The 27,303-nt window shown below is 40.4% G+C and overlaps 1 protein-coding gene across 1 annotated transcript in view; it reads right to left on the bottom strand.

Annotated features, from left to right (window-relative positions):
- Positions 1 to 25,043, bottom strand: part of SRD5A2 (steroid 5 alpha-reductase 2) — a 51,456-nt gene extending 26,413 nt beyond the window's left edge. Inside the window, exon 1 of the mRNA XM_058551501.1 lies at positions 24,740 to 25,043. Within this exon, the coding sequence (XP_058407484.1) occupies positions 24,740 to 25,020 (281 nt within the window). The 5' untranslated portion in view covers positions 25,021 to 25,043. The remainder of the gene's footprint in view (positions 1 to 24,739) is intronic.
- Between the last annotated feature and the right edge of the window lie 2,260 nt (positions 25,044 to 27,303).

Below are 27,303 nucleotides of genomic sequence, written 5' to 3'. Positions count from 1 at the left end.
TGGAAACACTTTCTTTGCGCAGCTTCCAGCACACCACTTTCTCTCGGTTCTTCTCCTACTTCACTGATTTCTCCTTATTTTCCTTTGCTGGTTTCTCTTCATCCCCTTGACCTCTAAATATTGGAGTGCCCCAGGGCTCAGGACTCTTTTCTTCTTTATTTACTGTGTATGTGATTTACGTCTAGTCTCATATCTTTAAATATCTATATAATGACAACTCCCAAATTTATGTCTCCAGACAGGATGTCTGCAGTCCTTGAACTCAGACTTATGTGGCCAACTTCCTACTAGACATCTAGTTTACAGGATATTGCAAACTTAATACATCTAAACCCAAACCCCTGATTCCTCACCCTTCCCAAAACCTGAACCTCCCCAAGTCTACCTCATCTCAGTATACAGCAAGTTCATTCTTCCAGTTGGTCAGACTGAAGACCTTGAACCATTGTTGACTTTTCTCTCTCTCTCTCTCTTTCTCTCTTATCCTACCTAAAATCTATTAGCAAATCCTGTCAGCTCTACCTTTAAAATATTTCCAGAAACTGGCCACACTTCACCAACTCTATCTGAGTTCAAGCCATCATTAAACCTCCTGGCTATTTGCAAAAGCCTGCTCACTTGACCTGTACTTCCTCCAGTGTAGTGCATCCTCCACAGAGCGGACAGAGTAAAGCTGTAAGCTGGATCGTATTATGTCCCTCTGAAAAAGACCCTCACAGCTAAGGAAAAGCCCAAATCCTTGTGATTGCCCTCAAGGTTCTACACAGTCTGGTTCCCCAACTACAACTCTGACTTCATCTACCACTTTGCCCCTTGCCCACCTCACTCCAGCCACTCTGGCCTCCCTGCTGTTACCTGAACAGGCCCAGTATGTGCCACCTCAGACCTTTGTTGCCTCCCTAGAGAGCTCCTCCCCAAATATCCACAGGCCTCACTTTTTTTCACATCTCTGCTCAAATATTATCTTCGCTGACCACCCTATGTATAATACGAAACCTCCAATGCCTCCAGCATTCATTGTCCTCCTAAACCTGCATTCCATTTTCCAATAGCACTTTTCACTATGTAACATACTATATTTTATTTGTTAATTGTCTGTTTCTTCTCATAAGAATGCACCATCTGTAAAGAGAAAAACATTATCTATTCTGTTCACCACTGTATCTGCAGTGCCTTGAACAGTGCCCAGCACAGAGTAGGCCTAGAATGAATATTTAATGAATGAAAGAGCATATCATATGCTTTAGTCAGTATATATCATATTCACACAAATCTTTATATCCCATGCATATCAAATATGCATCATAACTTCCACTTCCAGGAAGGTGAAGTAGATGTACTTTTCCCTATTCCTCCTGCTAAATACAACTAAGTCCTCGTACATTATATATAAAACAAACATAAGAAGACTCTAAAAGGTGGAGAAAAGAAGTCACACAGGCTAGAGACCCCGGGATTTGAAGAACAACATGGCAGTCCATTCTCTGGGTTTTCTTTTTGCCTCATATATCCTAGAGTTGGATCTGAAGAAGCAGGCAACCACTGAGTGCCAACAGGCACAGACGAAAAAGCCCCAACAAAAGTTTACTCTCTCCAGCCAAGTCACCAGGAAAAGGAGAAACCCAGTAAGACAAAACCTTTTAGAAAATAGCTGCTCTACAATAGCCAAACACCACATAAAAACTGTGGTTCCACCCCTACCCCTCCAGCAAAGTTTGATAGGGAGCCTAATAAAGGAGAACTATAAGTGAATTCAGTAATGTTGCAAATTAGAAAATCAACATACAGAAGACAGTTGTGTTTCTATACACTAACAATGAACTATCTGAAAAAGATATAAAGAAAATAACATTTACAATAGCATCAAAAACAATAAAATATGTAGGGATAAATCTAATAGAGGAAGTGAAAGATCTATATGCTGAAAACTATAAGCCGTTGATGAAAGAAATTGAAGAAGACATAAACAAATGGAAAGATATCCCATATTCATGAATCAGAATTAATATTGCTAAAATTTCCATATTATCCAAAGTGATCTATAAATTCAGTGCAATCCCTATCAAAATTCCAATAGCATTTTTCATAGAAATAGAAAAAAACAATACTATATTTTCATAGAACCACGAAAGAGCCAAAGCAATCCTGAGAGAGAAGAACAAAGCTGGAGACATCACACTTTCTGATTTCAAACTATATTACAAAGCTATTAATAAAAACAGTATAATACTAGCATAAAAACAGACACATAAGGGCAAGCCTGGAGGTGTAGTTTGGTTGAGTTTGTGCGCTCCGCTTTGGCAGCCCAGATTTTGCAGGTTCAAATCCCAGGTGCGGATCAAGGCACTGCTCCTTGAGCCATGCTGTGGCGGCATCCCACATACAAAATAGAGGAGGATGGGCATAGATGTTAGTTCAGGGCCAATCTTCCTCAACAAAAAGAGGAGAATTAGCGACAGATGTTAGCTCAGGGCCAATCTTCCCTCCTCCTCCCCCAAAAAAGACATATAGACAAATGGGACAGAATTAAGAACCCATAAATAAACCCACACATATAGACTCAACTAATATTAGACAAGGAATCCAAGAATACTCAATGGGGAAAAGATAGTCTTTTCAATAAATGGTTTGGGAAAACTGGATAGCCACATCCAAAAGAATGAAACTGGACCCCTATCTTACACCACTCACAAAATATTAATTCAAAATGGATTAAGAACTTAAATGTAAGAATTGAAACCTTAAAACTCCTAGAAGAAAACAAAGGGAAAAAGCTCCTTGACATTGGTCTTGGGGATGATTTCTTGGATATGATCCCAAAAGCTCAAGCAACAAAAGCAAAAATCAACAAGTGGGATTACCTCAAACTAAAAATCATCTGCATAACAAAAGAAACAATCAACATAATGAAAAGGCAACCTACAGAATAGGAAAAAAAATATTTGTAAATCATATATCTGATAAGATGTTAATATCCAAAATATATAAGGAACTCATATAACTCAACAGCAAAAAAACAAATAATCCAATTAAAAAATGGGCACAGGAACTGAATAGACATTTTTCAAAAGAAGACATCCAAATGGCCAAAAGGTACATGAAAAGGTGCTCAACATCACTGATCTTCAGGGAAATGCAAAGGAAACCCACAATGAGATTTCACCTCACACCTGTCAGAATGGCTATTGTCAAAAAGACAGATGGTGATAAGTCCTGGCAAGGATGTGGAGCAAAGGGAACCCTTTTGCGCTGTTGGTGGGAATGTAAATTGATGCAACCACTATGGAAAACACTATGGAAGTTCCTCAAAAAATTAAAAATACCACTACCATATGATCCAGCATTCCCACTTCTACGTATATATTCAAAATAAAAAAGCAGGATATGAGAAAGATATCCACACTCCCATGTTCAGTGTAACATTATTCACAATAGCCAAGACATGGAAACAACCTACATGTCCAAAGGATGAATGGATAAAGAGAATGTAGTATATACATACAATGGAATAATATTCAGCCAAGAGAAAGAAGGAAATTCTGCCATTTGCAACAATGTGGATGAACCTTCAGGGCATTATGTTAAGTGAAATAAGTCAGGGAGTGATGTCAGCATCATGGTGGAGTGAGTTGTTCCTTTTGTCTCTCCCCTCTAAGATACAGAATTGGACATCCGCTGACCAAGAGAGGAATAAGTCAGACAGAGAAAGACAAATGCCATATGAACTTACTTATATGTGGACTCTTAAAAAAATTGAACTCGTAGAAACAGAGACAAGACTGGTGCTTGCCAGGGGCAGGAGTGGGGGTGGGTAAATAGGTGAAGGTGGTCAAAGTGTGTAAACTTCCGATTATAATATGAATAAGTTCTGGGGATCTAAGGTACAGCATAGTGACGATACTTTTAAAAATACTGTATTGTATAGTTGAAAGTTGCTAAGGGAGTTGATCTTAAAAGTTCTCACCACACACGCAAAAAAATGGCAACTATGTGAGGTGATGGATGTGTTAACTAACCTTATTGTGGTCATCAGTTCACAATTTACACATATATTAAATAATCACACTGTACAACTTAAAATTACACAATGTTATATGTCAATTATATCTCAATAAACTGGAAAAATATTTTTTAAATAAAAATAAAATAATAAATGGAAGTCAAATTGGAATTTTGTTAAATGTTCAAGTAATCCACAGGAAGCAGGAGAAAGAAATCAGATATGGAAAACAAGGACAAACAGAAAAGCGAAAATAAAATGTCAGCCGTAAGCTTTAACATATCAATAATTACATTAAATTTAAATGATCTAAATACACCAATTAAAAGACTGAATTGAGTAAAACATGACTAAACTGTATGCTCTTTACAAAAACTCACTCCAAAAAAGTATATAGACAGGTTGAAAGTAAAAAGATGAAAAAAAGGTATATCATGGAAACATTAATCAAAAGAAAATAGGGACAGCTATATTAATTTCAAATAAACTAGACTTCAGAGCAAAGAAATTACCAGAAGCTGAAAGAGACATTATATAATGATAAAAGTGTTAATCCACCAAGAAGATAAAGCAATCCTAAATGTGTATGCACCAAACAACAGAGCTGTAAGTTATGTGAAGCAAAACTGATAGAACTGAAAGAAAAAAGTAGACAAATCCACAAGTATAGCTGAAGCCTTCAAAACCCTTCTGTCAACAATAGATAGGAAAACTAGAAAAGATATAAAATCAGGAAGAATATAGAAGAACTAAATAACATCATCAGCCAACAGGATATAATCAACATTTATATTAAACTCTACCCAACAACAGCAGAATACGTATTCTTTTCAAGTGCACACAGGACGCATATCTGGATAGACCACATCCTGGTTCATAAGACAAACCTCAATAAATTTAAAAGAATTAAAATCATATAGAATATATTCTTTGACCACAATAGAATCAAACTAGAAATCAAACAGAAAGATAACAAGAAAATCTGCAAAACTTGGAAACTTAACAGTACACTTCCAAATAATTTATGGTTCAAAGAGGAAGCCTCAAGAGAAATCAAAAACTACATTGAACTCAATGAAAATGAAACATACAAGACATCAAAATTTGTGAGACACAGCTAAGTCAGTGCTGAGAGGAAAATTTGTAGCACTAAACACATACAATAGAAAATAGGAAAGGTCTCAAAGCCCCCACCTTAAGAACCTAGAAAAAAAAGAGGATAATAAATCCAAAGCAGTCAGAACGAAGGCAATAATAAGGAGCAAAAATCAATGAAATTCAAAACATTAAAACAATAAATAAAATGAAGAGCTATTCTTTGAAAAGATCAATAAAATTTACACACCTCTAATAAAACTAACAAAGAAAAAGAAAGAAGACACAATCAGGAATGAAACAGGGGACATCATTACAGAACCTGCATCAAAAGGATAATAAAGAAATCTACAAACAACTCTACATACGTAAATTTGACGATTTAGATGAAACGGACCAAATCCTTGAAAAATACAAGCTATTACCATTCACCCTAATGAAATAGATCATTTGAATAGCCCTAAAACTATTAAGGAAATTTAATTCATAATTTTAAAACTCCCAAACAAAGAAATCTCCAGGTCCAGATGATTTCATTGGAGAATTCTACCAAAAATCTAAGGAAGAATCAACACCAACTCTACACAATCTCTTCATTTTACAAAGCTAGTATTACCCCGAAACAAAAACCAAAGTCAATACAAAGAAAAAAAAACTACAGGCCACAAATCCCCATGAATATAGAAACAAAAATATTTAACAAACTGTTAGCAAACAGATTTCAGCAATATATAAAAAGAATTATACAGCATGACCAAGTGGGTTTATTCCAGGGATGCAAGACTAGTACAATATTAAAAAATGGATCAATGCAATCCACCATATTAACAGGATTAAAAAAGAGAAATATTACGATCATGTCAATCATTGTAAAAAAAAAAAAACCCATCTGATGAAATTCAACACCTATTAATGATAAAAACTCTGAGAAAATAGGAATAGAGGAAAACTTCCTGAACTTGATAAAGCATATCTACAGCTAACATTACCCTTAATGGTCAACGACTGAATGTTTTCCCTCTAAGATCATGAACAAGACAAAGATGTCTGTTCTCACCACTCTTATCTAACAAAGTGTTGGAAATTCTAGTCAGTGCAATAAAGCAAGAAAAAAATAAAAAGCATACAGATCAGAAAGGAAGAAATAAAACTGTCCCTATTTGCAAATGATATAATTGTTTCTACAGAAAATCCTAAAGAATGTACCAAAAAAAATCCTAATAAGTGAATTCAGCAAGTTTGCAGGATATACTATATACAATTACATTCCTAAAAGCTGTTAATGAACGTATGGATACTGAAATTAAAAATACAAAGTAACATTTACAATAGACCAAAAAATAAAATACTTAGGTGTAAAGCTAACCAAATATGTACAGAATTTTATGGTGAAAACTACAAAGCATTAATGAGAAAAATCAAAGAATATCTAAATAAATGGAGACATATTATGCTCATGGATTGAAAGATTCAACATAATAAAGATGTCAATTATTCCCAAATTGATAATGAAATTCCTATTAATTTCTGGCAAGGTTTTATTTACAGACAACATAATTCTAAAATTTATATGGAAAGGCAAAGGAACTTGGATAGCTAAAACAATTACAATAAAGAAGAAAGTGTGAGGAATTAGTAAACAGATTTCGAGACATTGTATAGTTATAGTGATCAAGACTGAGTGATATTGGTGGAGGGATGAACACAGAGATCAATGAAACAGAGAAAAGATGTCCATGTACATGAAAAGATGTTCAACATCATTAGCCTTTGGGAAATGCAAATTAAAACCACAATGAGACATTATTGCCTACCTATCCAACTGGCTAAAATAAAAACTAATAATATTTTTATAATTTAATAAAAAAATATTGGCAAGGATATAAAGAAATTTGATCACTCACGCATTGTTGGTGGGAATGTACAGCCACTCTGGAAAATAGTTTGCCAGTTTCCTCAAAACCTAAACATGAAACTACCATATTACCCAGCAACTGCATTCTGGGGCATTTATCCCAGAGAATGAAAACTTATGTTGTCAAAAACCTGTATACAAATGTTTATGGCAACTTTATTCACAATAGTCAAAGACTGGAACAATTCAGATGTCCTTCAATTGGTGGATGATTAAACAAACTGAAGTACATCCATACCATGGAACTAGCAATACATGCAACAACCCAGATGAATCTCCAGATAATTATGCTGAGTGAAAAAAAGCCAGTTCCAAAAGGTTACATGCTGTATGCTGACATTTACATAACATTGTTGAAATCACAAAAGTATAGGAATGAAGAACAGATTAATGGTTGCCAGGGATTTAGGTGGGACGCAAACAGGAGGGGAATGAGTGTGGCAACGTTAGGGATCCTCCTGGTGACGGAAATGTTCGGTCTCTTGACTGTACCAAAGTCTCAATATTCTGGTTGTGATATTGTAGTATAGTATTGCAAGACATTATCTTTGGTGGAAATCAGGTAAAAGTTACACAGGATCTCTATGTATTATTTCTAACAATTACATGTGAATCTACAATTATCTTTAAATAAAAAGTTTAATTAACAAATGTGCACTGTCCAAATGTATATATGTCATGACCAATGATAACTGACTTGGAGAATCAGTTTTTAGCTGTAACAGCTGTGTTTGGGGACATCTGTAGAGAGACTCTCTCTGTCTGGCTTAGGAGACAGTCCCTAAATTCTCTAAGTCAGTGGCAGACATGGCTGAGTATAAAAATTATCATCCCTACTAAATTAAACTCTCTCAGAGATTTATGAAAGCTCTCCAGATGATTTTGATGCCATAGCCTGGCACTCATGCACAGATCAGTTCTAAGAGCTAGGCCCAAGAAATGCTCAGTTGAATGAAAGCTAACCCAGAACCTGGCATAATTCTTGAGGGAAAAAGTATTCAATAAATAAATACTGAAGAAATTTAAAAAGTACTCAATAAATAAGTAATGGATTACTCTAAGTTTTATTCACCATATTCCTATTTGGTTGCTTCTATTTAGGTAACACTTTAAGCAAAGTGAAAATGGTAAATGTGCTACTTTCTAAATATGTGACTGTATTAGCTATTTATTGCTACATAACAAATCATCCCAAAACTTAGTGGTTAAAAACACCAACAAATTTGTATTTTCACTCACAGTTCCTATATGTCAGGAATTCAAGAGTGGCTTGGCTAGGCAGATCTGGCTCATGGTCCCTCATGAGATTGCAGGTAAGGTGTTGACCAGGACTGCGATTATCTGAAGGCTTGACTGGGGCTGGAGGATCTGCTTCCCAGATGGCTCATTCATATGGCTGGAGAGTTCATGTTGGCTGTGGGCAGGAGGCCTCCTCTTCTCCTCATGTGGTTGAAACGGTTTCAACCAAGGGCAGATTGAGTATCCTCATGACATGGTGGCGGGCTTCCCCCAGAACAAGCAATCCAAGAAAGAACACCAACAGAAGCTCTCTTTTTTATTACCTAGTATCAAAAGTCACACGCTATCACTTTGCCACATTGTATTTGTTAGAAGCTAGTCACAAATTCTGGCCTCTATTCAAGGGGAAGGGAACTGGGTACCATCTTTTCAAGGAAGTCATATCAAAAAAATTTGTGAACATATTTTTAAACTACCACAATGACCTTGGCAACTTAACTCCTCTGAACCTCAGTTTCCCATTGAAAAAAGGAGGATAATAATGGTACCAACCTCAGGAGGTTGTTGAAAGAATTAAATGGTATAATTGAATGGAACTAGCACATATTAGAATGTAATGACTAAGTGTTTCTTTCTTTCCCCAACTAAGGAAATATATCATTAGAGTTTTTTTTGTATAAAATCTAGAGTCAGCCTACGTACCAATGGTGAGGCTGGTTTTTGTGCCCTAGTCTTTGCGTCTGCTCATATCATATTCCCTCCCCCCTTCTGCTTCCCTCTTTCTCCTAGGTTCTCAGGATCCCAGACGTTCATGACAAAGACATGCATGGTCACATCCCAAAAGAATTATTTTTCCTGGAAATTTCCCAGGCTTCAAATATTTCCAGTTCTCTTATTGAATCTATTCCTTTGTCCCAGTCCCTTAGGATATTCTCCTTCTTATAATCGACTAAGTGATAGCTAAAACCTATGGCCAGTAATCTTTCAGAAATGGGATTAGCACCTGTTGTGAGTACATTTGCAACTGATCTTAGGAGACTAGGAAAGAGACACAAGTATCCTTCTCAAAAAATCTCTAACACCAAAATAGAAGATTAAAGATAAAAAACTATCCTCTGAAAGAAAGTTGAGCTTGTCACTCATTCATGCTTCACATGAATACTTTAATCAAATAGTAATCAGATGGTACTCACTCTACCTAACATCAGCTCCACTGTGAAAATGAGAACTGTGATTATGGAGGAGAGAGGAGAGAACTCTAGATAAACTGTTTCAATGTGGAAATTCCCTATGGCATTGGTTATCCCCAGGGAATGTAAAGGCCATACCTGAGTGACAGGAGAAGTAGCAAGAGAAGAATCCTAAAATAGATGTGGAAGGACAGTGAGATCATTTTCCTCAAGGTCTTTGTGGTTGCTTTGCATGTAGCAACAAAAATCATCTCACAAGGTGACTTTGTCTGGCTTATCTCTTCCAAGATGGCAGATGAGGGATAGTCAGTGATGAAGGATTTCACGTTGTTTCTCCTTCGGATCTGTTTGCATTTTTTACCTGGCTCTCTGGAAACACATTGCTTTAAACCAAAGAAAACACTTGAATGGTAGGAATTTCAGACATGTTTCAGGGTCACAGAAGAGAGTTGTAGGGGCAAGATGGGTTTTTGGTACTAATCAGATTGTGCTCAGATAGGCCCGTTCTGTTTATGCACCCTGGTGATAGATGGTCCTGATGAGAAGGACCATCTAACCTGAGTGTATGTGTGTGTGTGTCTGTGTGTTTGCCTATAGGTGTGTGCTACTGCTGGCCCAGTGAAGAATATGAAGCTCACAGAGGTGTGGTAATTTTCCTAAGCCCACACAGCTACAAAGAAGCAGCAGAGATGAGATTTAAATGAAGGTCCTCTTCTTCAAAACAACTCACTCATATTCAATTGGAAAGGGAAATTGAGATCAAAATATACAAGTGGAAAAAAATTTAAAAAACCCACATGCCCTTCAAAAGAATCCAGGTTTGGCTTTCAGTCATTTTAGCCCAAGGATCTTGTTGCACCTATAGTAGTCATTTGTTATATTTGCCACCCAACATTCATTCTTCCTTCTTATGGTAACTACCCTGCCTTTCTACTAGGGACCCACTGCCTTCTCCAGTCTTAGCCCATGAGAGGGTTCATCCTCTCCAGCCTCCTCAGCCAATCAGAACAGGGATAGCCCTATCACACTGGTTGTTTCAGGGATAGGCATGTGACTGAACAAATTTCAATAAGATTTTGTTTACATTTTTTCTAGAACTGTCCTTTTCCACATGCCTTGGATCTGAGAGGATATAGGCTCTTAGATGCTATAGCTGTCTTGCCACCACCAAAGGACAGGCTTTCTGAGAACAGAGCCAGTAAAGAAGTAGAGCCAAGAGCCAGAGAGAGAAACCAGGTCCTGATGGTATCTTTGGCACCACTGCATCAATCTGGACCTGAAGTTGGAATTTTCCAGTTATGAGAGTTAATAAATTCAGGTTTTACTTAAGCCTACTTGAATTGATTTTCTGTCACTTGGAACTGAAAGAGTCATGATTAATGTACCATCATACTGTTCTCTTTTGAAATAAGCATCAAGCTTTTCCAAGTTTAAAGCCAGAATTGGTGATGTTTTGGAGTTGCATTTAATCAGAAAATAGAGTTTCCTTCAAATTATTCTTTTTGAAACAGAACCCACCAAGAGGTCTTTCCTTGTTGGAGTCTCTCTCTATGCCAAAAGGCATCAGACCAACCAGTCATCTGAGCCCTTGGCTCACTTCCCTGAGTCCTTTCCAAGAAATAAACATTGACAATGAATAGTCACTTGGTATACTCAGATTGGACCTGTCATTGTAAATAAAGGTTTTGGACATATTAGAGAGTGGGATGTGCAGGCCAAATGCAAAGGTGACTAAACACAGGATGAGTCAGTAGGGCATCACATTCAAGCTTACATTTTACTATGGACCTTGTGTAATGGGTTGAATGATAGCCCCCCAAAAAGATATTGTCCACACCCTAATCCCCAGAACTTACAAATATTACTTTATAGCAAAGGAGTGAATACTATCTTATATGGAAAAAGATGCGATGAAGTTAAGGATCTTGCGAAGAGGAGCTTATCCTGGATAACCTGGGTGGTCTCTACATGCAATCACATGTATCCTTATACAAGAAAGGGGCAGCAGAAGAGAAGAAAGACACACGGAGGAAAAGGTGATGTGAAGACGGAGCACAGAGATGTGACCAAAAGCCAAGGAATGCCGACAGCCACCAGAAGCCGAAAGAGGCATGGAACAGATTTTCCTTTGTAGCTTCCAGAAGGAGCACAGCCCTGCTGACACCTTGATTTCAGATTTCTGGCCTCTAGAATGGTGAGATAAAAATTTATGTTGTTTTAAGCCACCCAGTTTGTGTTACAGCAGCTACAGGGAACTAATAAACCTTGCTAGAGTAATATTAAGCCATTGAAATTCATTTCAGTTCAGACATCTAGTAAAGAAAATACCAGCAAAGGACCACAGACAGCTAATGTTCATGTAGTGCTTTCTATACTCCAAATAATGTTCTAAATTCTTTGCACATATTAAGTCATTTAATCTTTATAATAATGCTAAAAGATAGGTATTATTATAATTATCCCCATTTTACAAATAAGGAAACTGAGGCACAGTGAGATTAACTTAGTACAAGGTCACACAGCTATGAAATATCAGAGCTGGGACTCAAGTCCAGGTGGAGCTAGTTCCAGAGTTTACATTCTTCAGCATTTTGCTCTTCTACAGTCACTATGTGAAAAAAATGAGTCAGTTGCATGGACATTTGTCTATGTCAGAGTTTCTCACCTCTGGGTGCATATTCAAATCACCTGAGGGGTTTTAGGAACGCTAAAGAAGAGGCACTAAAGACAAATTAATCAGAATCTTAGGTGTAGGACATTGAGATTAGCAGCATTTAAAAGTTTCCCCAGATGATTCTAATGTGCAGCCAGGGTTAAAAACCACTGACATAACAACCTCTAATGGCAGATTTAGCCAATTTTTTCAAACTAGCATTGACCAGATATTTTGGCCCCTCCAAAGGCTGTATCCACACAGAGAAATTAGATTGCCAAATCTAGTAAAGGGAAGGCTCAATTCAACAAAACCACATTTTTTTTTCCTGCAATGGAGTGGTTGACCATTTTCTATCGAGGGCTATACCATGGGAAAAATTCAATGTGAAGTGTCCCCCAAAGCTCCTGGGACTTCTTCCCATCTTGCTCTGATGCCCTGGAAGTGAGGACAGCCATTGTCAACCCCCTGCAGATGTCATCTGATTTGAATTATCTAGTGGTCATGATCCAGTAGATCTATTTAAATTATGAAAAACATTGAGATGAGTAGCTCATAAAGACCTAAAATATGGTACACCATTTTTTTTTTCTGAGGAAGATAGTCCCTGAGCTAACATCTGCCAATTCTCCTGTTTTTTTTTTTTTTGGATGAGGAAGACTGGCCCTGGGCTAACATCCATGCCCATCTTCCTCTACTTTATATGGGACACCGCCACAGCATGGCTTGACAAGCGGTGCGTCGGTGCGCACCCAGGATCAGAACCGGCAAACCCTGGGCTGCCGTGGCGGAGCGCGCACACTTAACCACTTGCGCCACCAGGCCAGCCCCCTATGGTACACCATTTTTAAATTTTCTGTTTATATGTTTTGGTTTGTTTGTTTTGTTTGGGGTGAAGAAGAGTTGCCCTGAACTAACAGCTGTTGCCCATCTTCTTCTTTTTTTGCTTGAGGAAGATTAGCCCTGAGCTAACATCTGTGCCAACTTTCCTCTATTTTGCATGTGGGTCACTGCCACAGCATGGCTGACAAGTGGTGTAGGTCCACACCTGGGATTCGAACCAGTGAACCCCAGGCTGCTGTAGTGTAGCACGTTGACTCAACCACTATGCCATGGGGCTGGCCCCGGTATACGTTTTTAAATCTTCATATTTGTGTGCTGGTAGTATTGGGAGACCCTGAAATTGCTCACTTGCTCATTTTTCCTCTTTCTTCCTGCATCTACCTCAAAATAGAAGTTCAATCTGAACATATAACGAATTACCAATGTTTTAAGAAACTTTGAGGATTCCTCTGAGTGATGGAAAGGTAACCATCATTGAGATACAACCTCCTACAAGAGACAGGCTACTGACTGCTGACCCTACTTATTTATTTATATTTTAGTGCCCCAGAAGATCAAAATCTGAGTATGCAAAAGAATCAGATCAACCCCTTGGCCTGAGTAACAAATCAATTAGTTTGAATAATTAGTTTATCTTTTATTTTTCTTTAAGTTGATCAGTTTGGAGTGGGTTTTGGCATTGTGTAGGCACACCTTCTCAACCACTCATGCTAACTTGTCATGACCAAATTAATAAATTATAAATTATGATGTGGTAGTTTTCAGCTTGAAGTACAAAGTTCAGCAAGCCTACTACAGCAGGCTCAAGACAAGTCATGTTCACTGTTGGACACAAATACATCATTTCTCTAAGCTGCAATTTTCTCTCCTTTCTTTCTCATTGTTTGCAAAAAGAAAGTCATGGTCTTCTAATTCCAGCTGTTTGGCTTCATATCGCAGCCCAGGTTTATACGGTTTCTGATGTGTTTTGGAAACAAACAGCTCTGTACAGCTACGCAGCAATGACGCCTAGATGTTGCCATCATTCTGAGAACTTTTAAGGAATTTCAACCTTCATTTAAATATTGTCCTGGGACTAAGTTTCCACACCATTCAAAGATGGATCAGCCTCAGCACATCTCCCTCCTATATTTCCATTCCATTGTCCACTTTTACAAAAAAAGAAAAAGCATTTTCTGAAGCCTCTGTGGCAGAATTTACTATGTGAAAGTTTTAGATCTGTCAGTCATAAGCATCTGCTGATATCTCCCACATTCTATCCCCTAGCCTATAGCCTTAGGGCCACCTGGCCAGCCACAACTACATGGAGCCATAGGACTCGAGTAAAGTAAGCCGCCATTCTCTTATCACGCTTAGCTCTCCACAAGTTTAGAAATTCGTACACGGGATCCAGAGGTCATTGCATATTAAGCCTGAGAATGGAAAAAGCATAGGGTTACAATGAAACAAAAAAGACTATTATGGACTGAAAGTCTGTGTCAGCCCAAAATTAATATGTTGAAATATAAACCCCAATGTGATGGTGTTTGGAGATGGAGCCCTTTGGAGGTAATTAGGTGATGAGGGGGGAGCCTTCATGAATGGAATTAGTGCCCGTATAAGAAGAGGCCAGAAAGCTAACTTACTCTCTTTCCACCATGTGAGGATACAACAAGAAGTCAGCCATCCGAGACCCACAAGAGGTACCTCACCAGAACCAGACCTTGCCGGCACCATAATCTCAGACTTCCAGCCTCCAGAACTGTGAGAAACAAATTTCTGTTGTTGATAAGCCACCTAGTTTATGATATTTTGTTATAGCACCCTTAGCTGATTAAGACAGTGACACTCTGGACAAATTGGTGGAAAGTTTAGTAACACAAACCAATAGGCTTAAGCATAACATTGAGTATAAGCAAGGGCTACTAAAACCAACAAGTCAACCAGTATTGCAGCTGATCAAATTAGCAAAGATAAATGCTAAAACGCATTGGAGGGACTTCTGCTTCCAGTCAAGACAGAGTAAGAGGGACCGGATTTACCCTCCAGGCTGAAAAACAAAAATACAAAACAACAAGGCAAATTACATGAAATAATGAATTACAAAACACTAGACAACAGTCAATAAAAGACAAGGATCCCTGATAGGCAAGAAAAAAATGATCTGAGCCTTATAAATGACCCAGCTTACTGCTTTGAGAGAATTTCCCTTCCCAAGGAAGGGGATCCCAGACTGAAGCTAGACGACTTCCTGAGTTGAGGAAACAGAACTGAGATTCCAGTATATCAAAACATCTAGAATTTTCAGGACAGAGCACTGAAGAGGAGAGAGGTACACAAAGACCTGCAGCGGGTCCTCCTCAAGTATTCAGCAGAGTATTAATTACTGCTCTTGTGTGAGAAAAGGATCACCCAAAAGGACTCAAAGGAACAGTGTCTAGTGCTCATATATGGCCAGGAATAGAGCCCATTCTCACCAGCCAGACAGAAAAACTTATAATACATGGGACATTGAGTACTCAGAAAGGCCTAACCTCAGAGGAGAGGATTAATTAGCCTTAGCACTAGCACTCTTCTGGAACCATCTAACAAACCAAATCAAGACCCAAAAAGAACAAATTATTTCCAAGTAACTTAACTGCATCCCAGAACAAAGCTCAAGAATATTTATAGGAATACAAAAAAATCCAACACCCAACAAGGTACAATGTCTGACCATCCAATCAAAGATTACCACGCATGCAAAGAAGCAAGAAGTGGGGGTGTCTTGATCTCTATTGACATTTAATTGCATGGTCAGTTTGCAATGTACTTCTTAAAATCTTGTAACATCAGCATTATTTCTTCTATTAGGTATAGTGGGAGTTAAAACATTAAACACTTTGAAAATATCATAAGAAAAAACACAAAGTATCAGCTATTTACATCACTTTCTATTCCAACCATTATCAATATTAATTCATACATATTGATGTGCATTTATTCAGAGTATACTCTTTATGTGCTATTTCTTCACTAAATGACTTTATACACTTATTTCCACCCAAGATATAGTCCAACGGGGCCGGGCCTGTGGCTCAGTGGTTAAGTGCATGCACTCCGCTACTGGCGGCCCGGGTTCGGACCCCAGGCGTGCACCAACGCACCGCTTGTCTGGCCATGCTGAGGCGGCATCCCACATACAGCAACTAAAAGGAAATGCAACTATGACATACAACTATCTACTGGGGCTTTGGGGAGAAAAAGGGAAAAAAAAGGAGGAGGATTAGCAATAGATGTTAACTCAGGGCCGGTCTTCCTCAGCACAAAAAAAAAAGGGTGATTGGCGTGGATGTTGTTAGCTCAGGGCTGATCTTCCTCACCAAAAAAAAAAAAAAAAGAAATAATCCAAGAAGCTGTTTGTTTGAAGTATACATGATATTCAATTGTATTGATTACAATCAGGCCTCGATTGTGGAGCATTTAAGTAATTTCCAATGTTTCACAGTTGTGAATAGAAACTCTGTAACTTTGTGTAAATTATTTCCTTCTTTTGGATTACTTCCCCCAAGTGAAATTCCTGGGCCAAAAAAAAAGTGAACAGTTTTTCACCTATTGTTAAATATTGCCAAATTAGCTTCACAGAAAGTTTGAACAATTCTCAGTGACACAGGGCCACACATACATACAATTTTCTCATAGGCCTACCTACAGTTTTTTAATCTTTATTGAGGTATAATTAATAATCAACTGCACATAGTTAAAGTAGGCAATTTGACAAATTTCAAAACCATTATCATATCAAAATAACGAACATATCCATCACCACCAAAAGTTTGCCCATACCCTTCATTATCCCATCCTTCTGTCCCTCCCTTTGTCCCCAGGAAACCACTGATATACTTTATGTACTATAGATTAGCTTAAACTTCATAGAATTTTATATAAATGAAATCACAAAGCATGCACTCTTTTTTGCTTGGCTTCTTTTACTCAGAATAATATTTTGAGTTTCATCTATGTTGTGGCACGCATCAATAGTTCATTCATTTTTATTGCTGAGGAGTATTCTATTACATGGTTATACCACAGTTTGTTTACTTATGCACCTGTTGATGGATATTTTGATTGTTTCTAGTTTTTGGCCACTACAAATAAAGCTGCTACAAACATTTGTATACAAGTGTTTGTATAGACATGTGCTTCTATTTTTCTCAGGAAAATAACTGGCAATGGAACGGCTAGGTCAGATGGTAGGTTTATGTTTAACTTTTTAAGAGACTTTCAAAATGTTTTCCAAAGTGGTTGCCATTTTACATTCCCATCCACAAATGTATAAGAATTCTAGTTCTTCAACATCCTCACAACACTTGTATGGTCAGTCTTAATTTTAGCCATTCTAGTGGATGCATAGTGTTATCCCATTGTGGTTATCCCATATGTATGAATTAATTTGCTTTTCTCTAATGACTAATGATGTTGAGCGTTTTTTCATATTCTTATTTGCCATTCGTATATTTTCTTTGTGAAGTCTCTATTCATATCATGAGGTGCAAGAGCAATTCATCAGAGACAGAAAAGTATTTTCGACAAATGCTGCTGGAACAATTGGATATCCACATGCAAAAAAAAAAAGGAACTTTGATTCATATTTCTAACCCTATATAAAAATCAACACAAAATGGATCATAGACATAATGTAAAACCTAAAACTATAAATCTTCTATAAGGAAACATAAGAGAAAATCCTTGTGACCTTATATTAAGCAAAGATTCCTTAGACATGACACCAAAAGAACAAAAACAAATAGAGAAATTGGACTTCATCAAAATTAAAAACTTCTGCTTTTCAAAAGATACTGTTAAGAGAATGAAAAAGACAAGCCATACAGACTGGGAGAAAATATTTGCAAAGCATATATCTGATAAAGGAATTGTATCCAGAACATATAAAGAACTTTCAAAACTCAATAATCAGAAAACAAAGGACCTAGTACTCTAGTATTTAGATTTCTTTATCAGATATGTAACTTTGGGCAAGTAAAGAACATTCACTGAGAGATTGAAGTGAGACCATGTACTGCTGTTAAAAGAGCGCAGATGGAGGCAGGAGAAAGAAACAGAGTCTGTACACAGAAAAGGATCTTGGGATGTTTCATAGTCAGATAGAAAAAATGTCAAAAGCAAATTGCCATATTAACTTCACAGTAACTTCTAGGATCAGTCTTGACAACATGGAGCAAGCATAATGGAAGAATTTTGAAAATGCCCCAGAGTTTGATTTAAGGCTTAGATAGTAAGGTTGGATATTACGGCATAGATGCAAAAGACATTCAGAATTAAAAAGAGGAGAGGTATTCCAAGACAGAGCATATAGAGCACAAGGCAATTTTAAGTCATAGGTCACCAAAGGGATCCCTTTTTCCTGACAGAAATCACATTCCCACCCCCAACCCTGGGAAGAGACCATCCTTTGAGGACCAGCTCAAGGACTTCCCCACTACTCCCACCCACTCCCACCAATCACTGCAATCAGAAAGAGTGCTGTTACTTGTGAAATAGCATTAATAATAGCGGTTGTCTCAAGGACAAAATGAGATAACCAATGTAAAACACATAACATAATTCCTGGAACACCGAGAGCTCAATAAATATTGGTTTCCCCTTCCCTTATCCCCCTTCCATAACCAAACGAAAGGCAAATTGCATCGTTGGCCCCGGTTCAAAGGGTTTTAAAATTTAGAGCTCCTTATGCTGAGCTGAGTCTCATTATAGGCTCCTGGGTTGAAAAGAGCAACTTTTTAAACAACTTGAGTCCAGATTTTGATGTCCCCATTGCCATATATGGCAGGGAGTCAAAAAGCAGAATGGGAAGTGCCCCAGGTTCTAGAACCAAGTTGAGGGGTTTGAAAAACATCAATAAATGGACAAGCTTTTGTGTTCTATCTAGTAACAGAAAACATTTATTCCCCCGCCCCCTCCTGCTTGCTGAGGGCCCTTCATTAGAGTATCCTTCTAGGCCTATCTTCTTTCCCCACCCATTCCTCATCAGGGAAAAAGAAGTGAATTACCTGATTGGTAAATTTGAAAGCAGGACCTCTCAAGGGATGTGTACAGCTCAGCCCTTCTCTCGCTCTGCTGTCTTTTTCAGAACGTGCACCACTGGGAAATGCCTGTGGTTTTCAGCCGTGGTTGTTGCTGAGTGTTTTTAAGGTAAAGTATTAAGAGGCCCACATGATCCAAAATGTAAGCCATGTTCCCTCAAACCAGCTTAACCGCTAATAAAGAGTGGTAATTTGTTTCTAGTTGCCTAATTCCAAGCTCTATCTCTCAGGCGGTTCTGAACTTCAGTGGGGGAGGTGGGTGCCATTTATTAGGCTACCTCAAAACTCACCCACACATCTGCCCTCTGAGATTCCATGCACACTCAAACACAGACACCAGAGACCTCAGCATGTTCAGTGGCATGACTGTGCTCTCTCTTAGATCCACATCTCCCTCAATTTGCATTTTCCTACCTGTTCTGGGCCTCTTACACTGACATTGCCACCACCGAACTTTCACACCTAAAGAGTGATAGGCACACAATGATGGTTCTTTCCTGCCTTCCTCCTGGAGGGCAAGCACCAGGTATTATACTTCTCTTGTGTCTCCCACAGGACCTAGCACAGTTCTGAGCATGCAGAACTCTGATAAAGAATCAGGAGACCTGGGTTCAAGCCCCACTCTGCCCCTTCCTTGCCACACAACTTTGTATGTGTCACTTCACCAGTTTGGATCGCTGTTTTCTTATCTTGTTTGCTCTCTGTAAGTGACACTAAGTTAGATTTAAAATGAGCAAGAAGATGATCCCTTCTTCAATGTGGTAAAAGTGAAACAATCAAGATCTCTAAACTTGTTTACGTTTTTGGCAAACATAGCTCTACATTTTTCAGATGTGTTTATGATGTCATTCCATTTAGAATGTCTCTCAGTAAACTGCAAGACTCCTACTATTTCCCAAGAGGGTTCAAATAAAGGACTTGGAACCCAGGAATTCTCAGAAAATGATGTTTACTATCAAATTTCTACTTAAATGTAACAGAAATTTTCTAGGATATGCCACTGCTTTGCTATAGGATTTAACAAAATTTTAATAGACAATTACCAGGGCACTGAACGTAAAGCTATGCCATTCGTGGTTTTCTTAAGGAGGGGCTGGCTGACTATGGCCCATAGGCCAAATACAGCCCACTGCCTGTTTTTGTAAATAAAGTTTTATTGGAACACAACCACTCTCATTTGTTTACATATTGCCTGTGGCTGCTTTTATCCTATAACAGCAGAGTTGAGTAGTTGTGACAGAGACTATATGGTTGCAAAGCCTAAAATAGTTACTTATATGGCTTTTTACAAAAAAAGTTTGCAGACCCTCATTCTAAAGAATCCTTCAGTTAATCTTAATCGATCCAAATTATGCCTCATGAATGTCCTTAACACATGATTAAGTGACCACAGGAATGTGGCTTATCCTGCCTGGGCTTTTCTTCTCAATCTGTAAGAGGCAAGATTTGTCTAGATGGTTTCTAATGTAGGATTAATCATTGTGATTCTCAGCTAATGAGTAATTTCCTTCGTGAGGTTTGACTACTTCTGATTATCTGAGACATCTGCACCTCTTATGAGGTTGGAGAAACACTGGCAGGACACATCAGGAGACTCAAGTTCCAGTCCCTTCTTTGCCCCTAATTGACTAAACCTCTTGGTGCTTTGCTTGCGTAAAATGAGGAGACTGGACAGAACAGGATGAAGTTTCCTTAGGTCAGATAATTATGATCCAGTGTGTGAAGTGCCTCGTGGAAGGCCACACTGGCTGCAATGAAAGCCCAAGGAATGGCATCACATCTGGATTCATAGAGGACAAGGGACTCAGAGAAGGCTTCTTGGAGGAAGTAATGCCTAACCTGAGTCTTGAAGGATGGGAAGGAATTCATGCTGCTGGAGAATGAACTCACCAATAAAGCAAAAAGGTGTCTTATTGAAGCCATCCTTTTATTTGGTTGATTAGGAAATGTCATCTGTTTCAGCATCTAAACCCCAGGAAAGCTCTCTCAAAATTCAAACAGACTCAAATATGTACACTACACTCTGCTTCTGGATGCGCATCATGGAAGGTCACCCTGTCCAGCAACTTTTCACAATATAGTCACCTTTTTTTTTTTTGAGAAGAGATTTCTTTTTCTTTTTCATCCAAATACCAAGGTCACACCCAAGTATTGAAAAAGACATCAGCTGCCCCACAGGCATAGGTGATGTGATGACCATTGCATAGAACACCAAGGCTTCTTGGGAAAACGAAAATTAACGAGAGAGTGTGGGCAAAGGATCATTCCAGGGCTGTAGTCAAGGTCAACAAGAAGTGAGATAACTCTGATTTCAAACAACTTTGCCAGTGGGATTACGCAACATGCTTATGCAGCAGTCATTTTCATGTGGCTAAACCATCCAAACCTCCACAACAACAGATTCTGAAGGGAGGAGAATTATCTGAGTTGACTAGCCATGCAATCTCAATGATTCCTAAGTAATCGCTAGCTCTCCCACAATTCTAACTGTCTGTACTGGCGGAAGTAGAGTTCATTCATGCATTCAACAAATTTTAGTGAGTACCAACAGTTTTCTATATACTGGGGACACAGTCATGAACAAATGAGACAAAAATCCTTGCCTTGTGTAACTTACATTCCAGTGTGTCACCCTTGTATGGAGAAAAGGGTAAGGAGTTTTAACTTCTAACTAATGGGACATATAGCTATTCTGAACAGTCCTCAAGGGACATTTTGCAAGAGTCTAAGCCACATCTGAGCCAGCCTTCTCCTGAGCCATTGTCCCTCCATCTTATTCTCTGTGCCATAGCTATGCACAAGACAGGGTAAAGCCAAGACAGCCTGATGCTATTTCCTTAATGTGCCTCATTATCAAGCCAAATGATTCCTAAAGCCTCAAAGCAAAAATGCTCATAGCTTTTGAACCACTTCTGGGAATCTTGACTAAGAATATAGTCCTGACTTCTGAAAGAATTTAGGTGCAAAAATGCGCATCACAGCTTTATTTAACCATGCCAAAAATAAAGAAATAAGAATGAAAAAAGGCAAATTAATTGTCCAACTATAAATTAATGGATAGGTAAATTATTGTTTTTACGTAAGATGAAGTAAGAAGCAGCCATTAAGATATTCATAAAGATTCTATGATAATGTTGGAAAATACTTATTATAAAAGGTTAAATAATCAAGCAGAACAAAAACCTATATACATATATTCAATATAACAAGCATGTGTAAAAATCTACTAAGAAAAATAAAAGTCTGATGGAAATGGTCCAAAACATTAACCATTTAATATACTTAGGTGTTGAAATCATGAGTATTTTTCTACTTTTTGTATTTTCCATTTTTTCTTTAATGAACTTTTATTTTTATAATCAAGAAATAATCATTTTAAGCCTAACTATCATTTTTAAAGGCAAGGATGAGGCAGTAAGAACAAGCATCAAACAGTTGATCATGGTAGCTAAGAGCCTGAGATCTGGATTCAAACTCCCTGGGTCTGGAGCCTGGCTCCCCAGGTTGCTGTGTGACCTCAGGCAAATTATTTAAACGTCTTCTTCCTCCAGTTTCCCACCTGCAAATAGGGTGCTAATAGTGTCCACCCAAATGGGTTAGTATGAGAATTAGTAGATAATTCATAAAGAGTGTTTAGCACAGAGCATAACACCTCGTAAGCACTCAAAACCATAACAGATCCAATACTCCAGTGACCTCAAAAAAAGAGTTCACACAAGGAGAAAGGTGGGCAAATAACACATCTTCATGCCTCAGGGACAACTGACTCAGAGCTGTGTTTTCAGTGGGCAATTTTCCCTCAGGCAGAATCAATCCCCAAATCCTTTACTTCTATTTTCAGTTTTCCCCAGAAGAAGATGGACAGCATGTTGATACTCATTTTATGGGTAATTACTTCCTTGCTTTTTTTAATGCACTGGTCATGATTTATTGTGTGAAGTGCCTTTCAGTTTTAACAACAACTCTAAAAATTATGTTAATAGGACTGTAGGAAAACACTAATCATTACTTTAAGATGAAATGACCTCATAAAAAATATTGTTTATGGTGCTAACAGACAGTAGTTAATTTGAAAAAAGTAATCGTCAGATAGAATCATATTTTTATGTCTAATGTCTGTTCCAAAAACAGTGAAGTCAAAAGCTGTCTCTTATCTCCTGCACCCAACATCCTTCCTCCTGTGCAAATTAAACCATCAAAATCTGAATAAAGTAAAGTGGTTGTTAACTAGGCCTGCACCTTGTCCACAATAGGCTTTTAGTAAATATTTATGGAAGGGACACCCATGTCTGAAATTTTAGCTCTTATTTCTTGTCAATGCTTATCTTTTCAAAAGAGTGAGAATTCCATTAAGATTGCATAAATATTAAATCTTAACCAACAAAAAAGATCCAGAGTATAAGAAGGGGTTATAAGGAAAGAAATGTTAAAATTTGTTTCTCTACACCTCCTTCTTCTGAAATGGGGCATGATTTTTCTCCTTTGAGAGAGAGAGAGAGAGAGAATTATGCCTTTCAGCTTCCAGAAGTGTTCTTTATCCTAATTTCTAATCTAGGTCTCCTTGATCTTTTGACCCTACAAATTGTCTACTCAAAATAAGTGTGTGCTTCTGTTCAAGTTCTTGATTTGGCTTGGCAACCTTTCTCTGTCCACAGACTGTTTTCTCCTTGCATGGGGTATCTGCCTGCTTAATGTGATGAAAAGATCTTGAACCCTGGAGTTTCACAGGCTTAGATTGAATCTGGGGGGGCACTAGCTGTATCATCTTCATTCAGTCACTTGACCTTACTCAGCCTCAGTTTCTTTGTCTATAAAGTAGGCACAATAAATACATATCTCACAAAGTTACAACGGGGCTAGATGAGACAACAGATGCTAAATGATTGGGCGTGGTGGGCAACTTGATTGTGTGTTCTTCCCTTCCCCTATGAGACCTTTTTGGGGTTCGGCCATCATTCGAATCCTAAAAGCCCTTGGTTTCTTTCCTGTCTTTCCTTCTCAGACCAGAAGGCAAGGTTCTCCTAAACATGGGATTTTTAATTTAGAAGAACATTTGAATTCTAAATTAACTTCCACCCATTCACATTTATGTCCCAGGGGAACTGAAAAGGTAGGTGAGTCGGCGGCAAGGGCAGTCCCTTTTGGGTGGGACCTGAGAACTGGGATCTCGCCCAGGCCAGTCGGTTCCCATGACGTTCTCTTTCCTACCATCGAAGTCCGGGTCTGGCTCTGCCCACCGCCCTCCTCAGACCCGCAAAGATTAAGTTGATCAGTCCCCCTGAGCCGAGTTTCCTTCGGGAGGTGCCAACACTTAGACTGTCTCAAAATCCCAGAACCAGCCTGCCCCTACCCTGCAAAGGAAAGGTGAAGGAAGAAAGAGAAGGGATGGGAGATGAGATGCCACAGGTGACGCTGGATCGCACCGAGTTGGAGAGGAAACAGTCCGGGCCAACAGCTCTGCCCGACCTGACCTGGCCGGCTCGCTTCCCTCCCCGCTCGACCTGCTTCCCCGGGACGGGCCGCGGGGAGTGAAGTCGGCCTCTGCCTCGCGACCGCTTCTCCACTCGCCCGCGTCCCGCCCGCAGCCCTGGCCCCGCCAGGTGCTCCCCGCAAGCTCTGCTCCGCGCTCTGGGCAGCCGCCCGCGCCGCCCCTCTGCGTTCCTCGGGGCGCGGCGCTGCGCTCCTGGACGCGGGGAGCCCGGCGGTGCGCCGCGCTCCGCGCCTGCAGGGGGAAGACGCTACCTGTGGAAGTAATGCGTGCAGAAGAGGCCCAGAAGCACAGTAGCAGGCAGGCTGAAGAAAGAGCGCGGCTGCCGAACGAGGATCCCCGCGGACACCGCGAAGGAGGGCAGCTCCTGCAGGAACCAGGCAGCGCGGGCAGGCAGGCGGATAGACGAGGACGTCAGGCTCTCTGAGTACTTCCCGTAGCCGGAGGGCTCCGCCAGGTACAGGACCAGTGCCCCCAGGACGGCCAAAGTGGCGCTGCCCGCCAGCACCGGGCTCTGCTGGCAGCGAAGAGGCATCGCGCCGTGTTTCTCTCGGGTGGCCGCCGCCTGCGCAGAGGAGAGGCGGTCCCCATGGCCCCTTTATGGAGCGCGTCGAGACGCCACCCCGTGTCCGCCCCTTCGGCCTTGGCTCCCGCCCCTCTATCCTGCCTCCCACCTGGCGCGACCAGCCCTGGCTCAGCTCAGCAGCTATGCTCCTTTCGCCGGGCTGGCGCTTCGGGAGGCCGCCAGGGCGGAGGGGAGGACGAAGACTTGTCCAAAAACCTGTCCCGGGGCCCCCAGGACTTCGACTAGCCCATGTCCGCGCCTCCGCCCGCGCGGCGGCTCTCTCCACCGCCTGCGCTCGATCTCTCCTTTAGACTGCCCTTCCATGACTTGTTTCTCACCGATCAACCTCTGATGCTGCAACTTCTGGGACTAGAAAATCGTGAGAGAAAACTACAGGGACAATTTAGCCGGGGTCGTTCTCCCGCCCCAACACACATCCTCTGTGTCATCATGACGCAGCCCCCAACCTCAGACCACCCCAAGCCAGGATTTCCCCAACCCCTCTGGTTCCCTACGCTCCTTCACACCCTGCCCGCTCCCACCCAACCCTATAGCCTTCCTTGGACCCTGGCATCCAGGCACTTGCCGCATCCGCCAGCCCCTCTGCGTTGGGGCGCCACGGTCCTTCGCCACTCTCAGCCCCCTCTGCACCGCCTCCCCGAGAGGCAGGTACCAGCTTCTCCCGGGCCCTGATTCCTCCGCGGTTTCTTTCTACATTCCTGGGTGCGCTCCTGGGCCGCCCGCATCTATTAAAGAGGCGCGTCCGCTGAGCGCGAGCGCGAAAGCAAGGATTGTGTCCGGGAGTAGTGACCCTGTGGGTACGCCCTTGCTCTTCTCCCCGGGGCCGCTGGAGCTGGCCAGACTCAGGCTAGCGTCTAGGGCTTCTGCCGCAGGACGCCCTCTCCCAGCTCCTAGATCAGGTGAATCGGGTTCAGTACGGTGGTGCCATTGGAGATGCCGCTGCGCTCTGAACACCCAGACGAGGTTCTTTCTCTCTTCCTTCTATTTGCCACCCCTCTCTCATCCTTCGCCCTCTCGTTCATTGTCTATTTCCTCTTCCCTTCTCGGATTCAGGATCCCAGACTTCCTTGGCCGCCCTCCTCCTGTTTTGTGCCTTTTCTACCTTCTTTCCTTGATCCAGCTTCCTCCTTCCAGGTTGGCCCCCTCTTCCCACCTGCTGTTGACCTCACTCGTCCGCCTTCTTGTCCCACCTTCCTTGATTACTTTATCCGATTAATTTTCTCCTCTGGTCCCTACTTCAGGCTCCACCCCTGTCTTTCCCCTTCTCCTTCTCCCCTTTCTTGGGCGCTTTCTTCATCCTTCTTAGCTGCAACTCATTGCAACTGCCTCTCAGGAGCCCCACTCAGTATTTCCCCCTCTGCTCCTGCTCCGTCCTACTGGCTATTCCACTGAAAGTCACTGTCCCATCTGCCCATTTTGGGCATGTTTCCTGATACCTGGGACACGTGTTATACCGTGATGCTTTAGTGCTGCAGGGCACCCTCTGCTTGCTGACCAAGAATTATTGATCATCTCCTTGTTGGGTTAAAAATGAAATAGTAATCATGCTTCAGTTTTCAGTTGATCACCGCTAGGAACCACTTATACTGACTGAAGTACTTGCCATGGAGTAATCAAGTGTCAGCTCTCACAGCTCCCTGGAGCTGTTTTTGCACTGGTTTTGCCGTGCAGATCCAGTCCCAGCTTCTTCAGTTACTACCTGCTGGTTGAAGACACCCAAATCTCCATCTCCCGCAAAGACCTGAGCTTCTGATCTCACTTCCTCCCTGCTGGACAACTCCACTTGGATGTCCTTCAGAGATCTCAAATTCGACCCTACCCAAAATGAACCAATTTATCTTCCCCTTCACGCCCCATCCACACCCAGATCCTCCCTGTCTCTTCCTGGTCATTACCTCTTCTCTGTCCACAATAGCCATAGACTTCCTTGAAGGCTGGCTTGTAGAGTTGGGAAACTATCCACTTCTTGATGCCATGCAGTATCAGGATAATAAGCAGTGTGACGTTTCAAACACAACTCAATGGAATAACTTTTTTTTCCTCCCTCTTCTCAATTCCCTCCTCTCCTTTCTCCTAACTTTGCCAAATTTTGGTCCTCATTATCTTTTTTTCACTACTGTATTAGTTAGCTTCAATGCATAACAAACTGTCCTAAAAGTCAATTATCTTCGGTTTATGCATCTGTGAGTCAGAAGAGTGTCAGCTGACCTAGGCTGGGTCTGGCTGATCTTG

The sequence above is a fragment of the Diceros bicornis genome, chromosome 12, assembly GCF_020826845.1.
Source record: "Diceros bicornis minor isolate mBicDic1 chromosome 12, mDicBic1.mat.cur, whole genome shotgun sequence".
NCBI lineage: Eukaryota > Metazoa > Chordata > Mammalia > Perissodactyla > Rhinocerotidae > Diceros > Diceros bicornis.
This window is presented reverse-complemented; position numbering and strand designations above follow the sequence as displayed.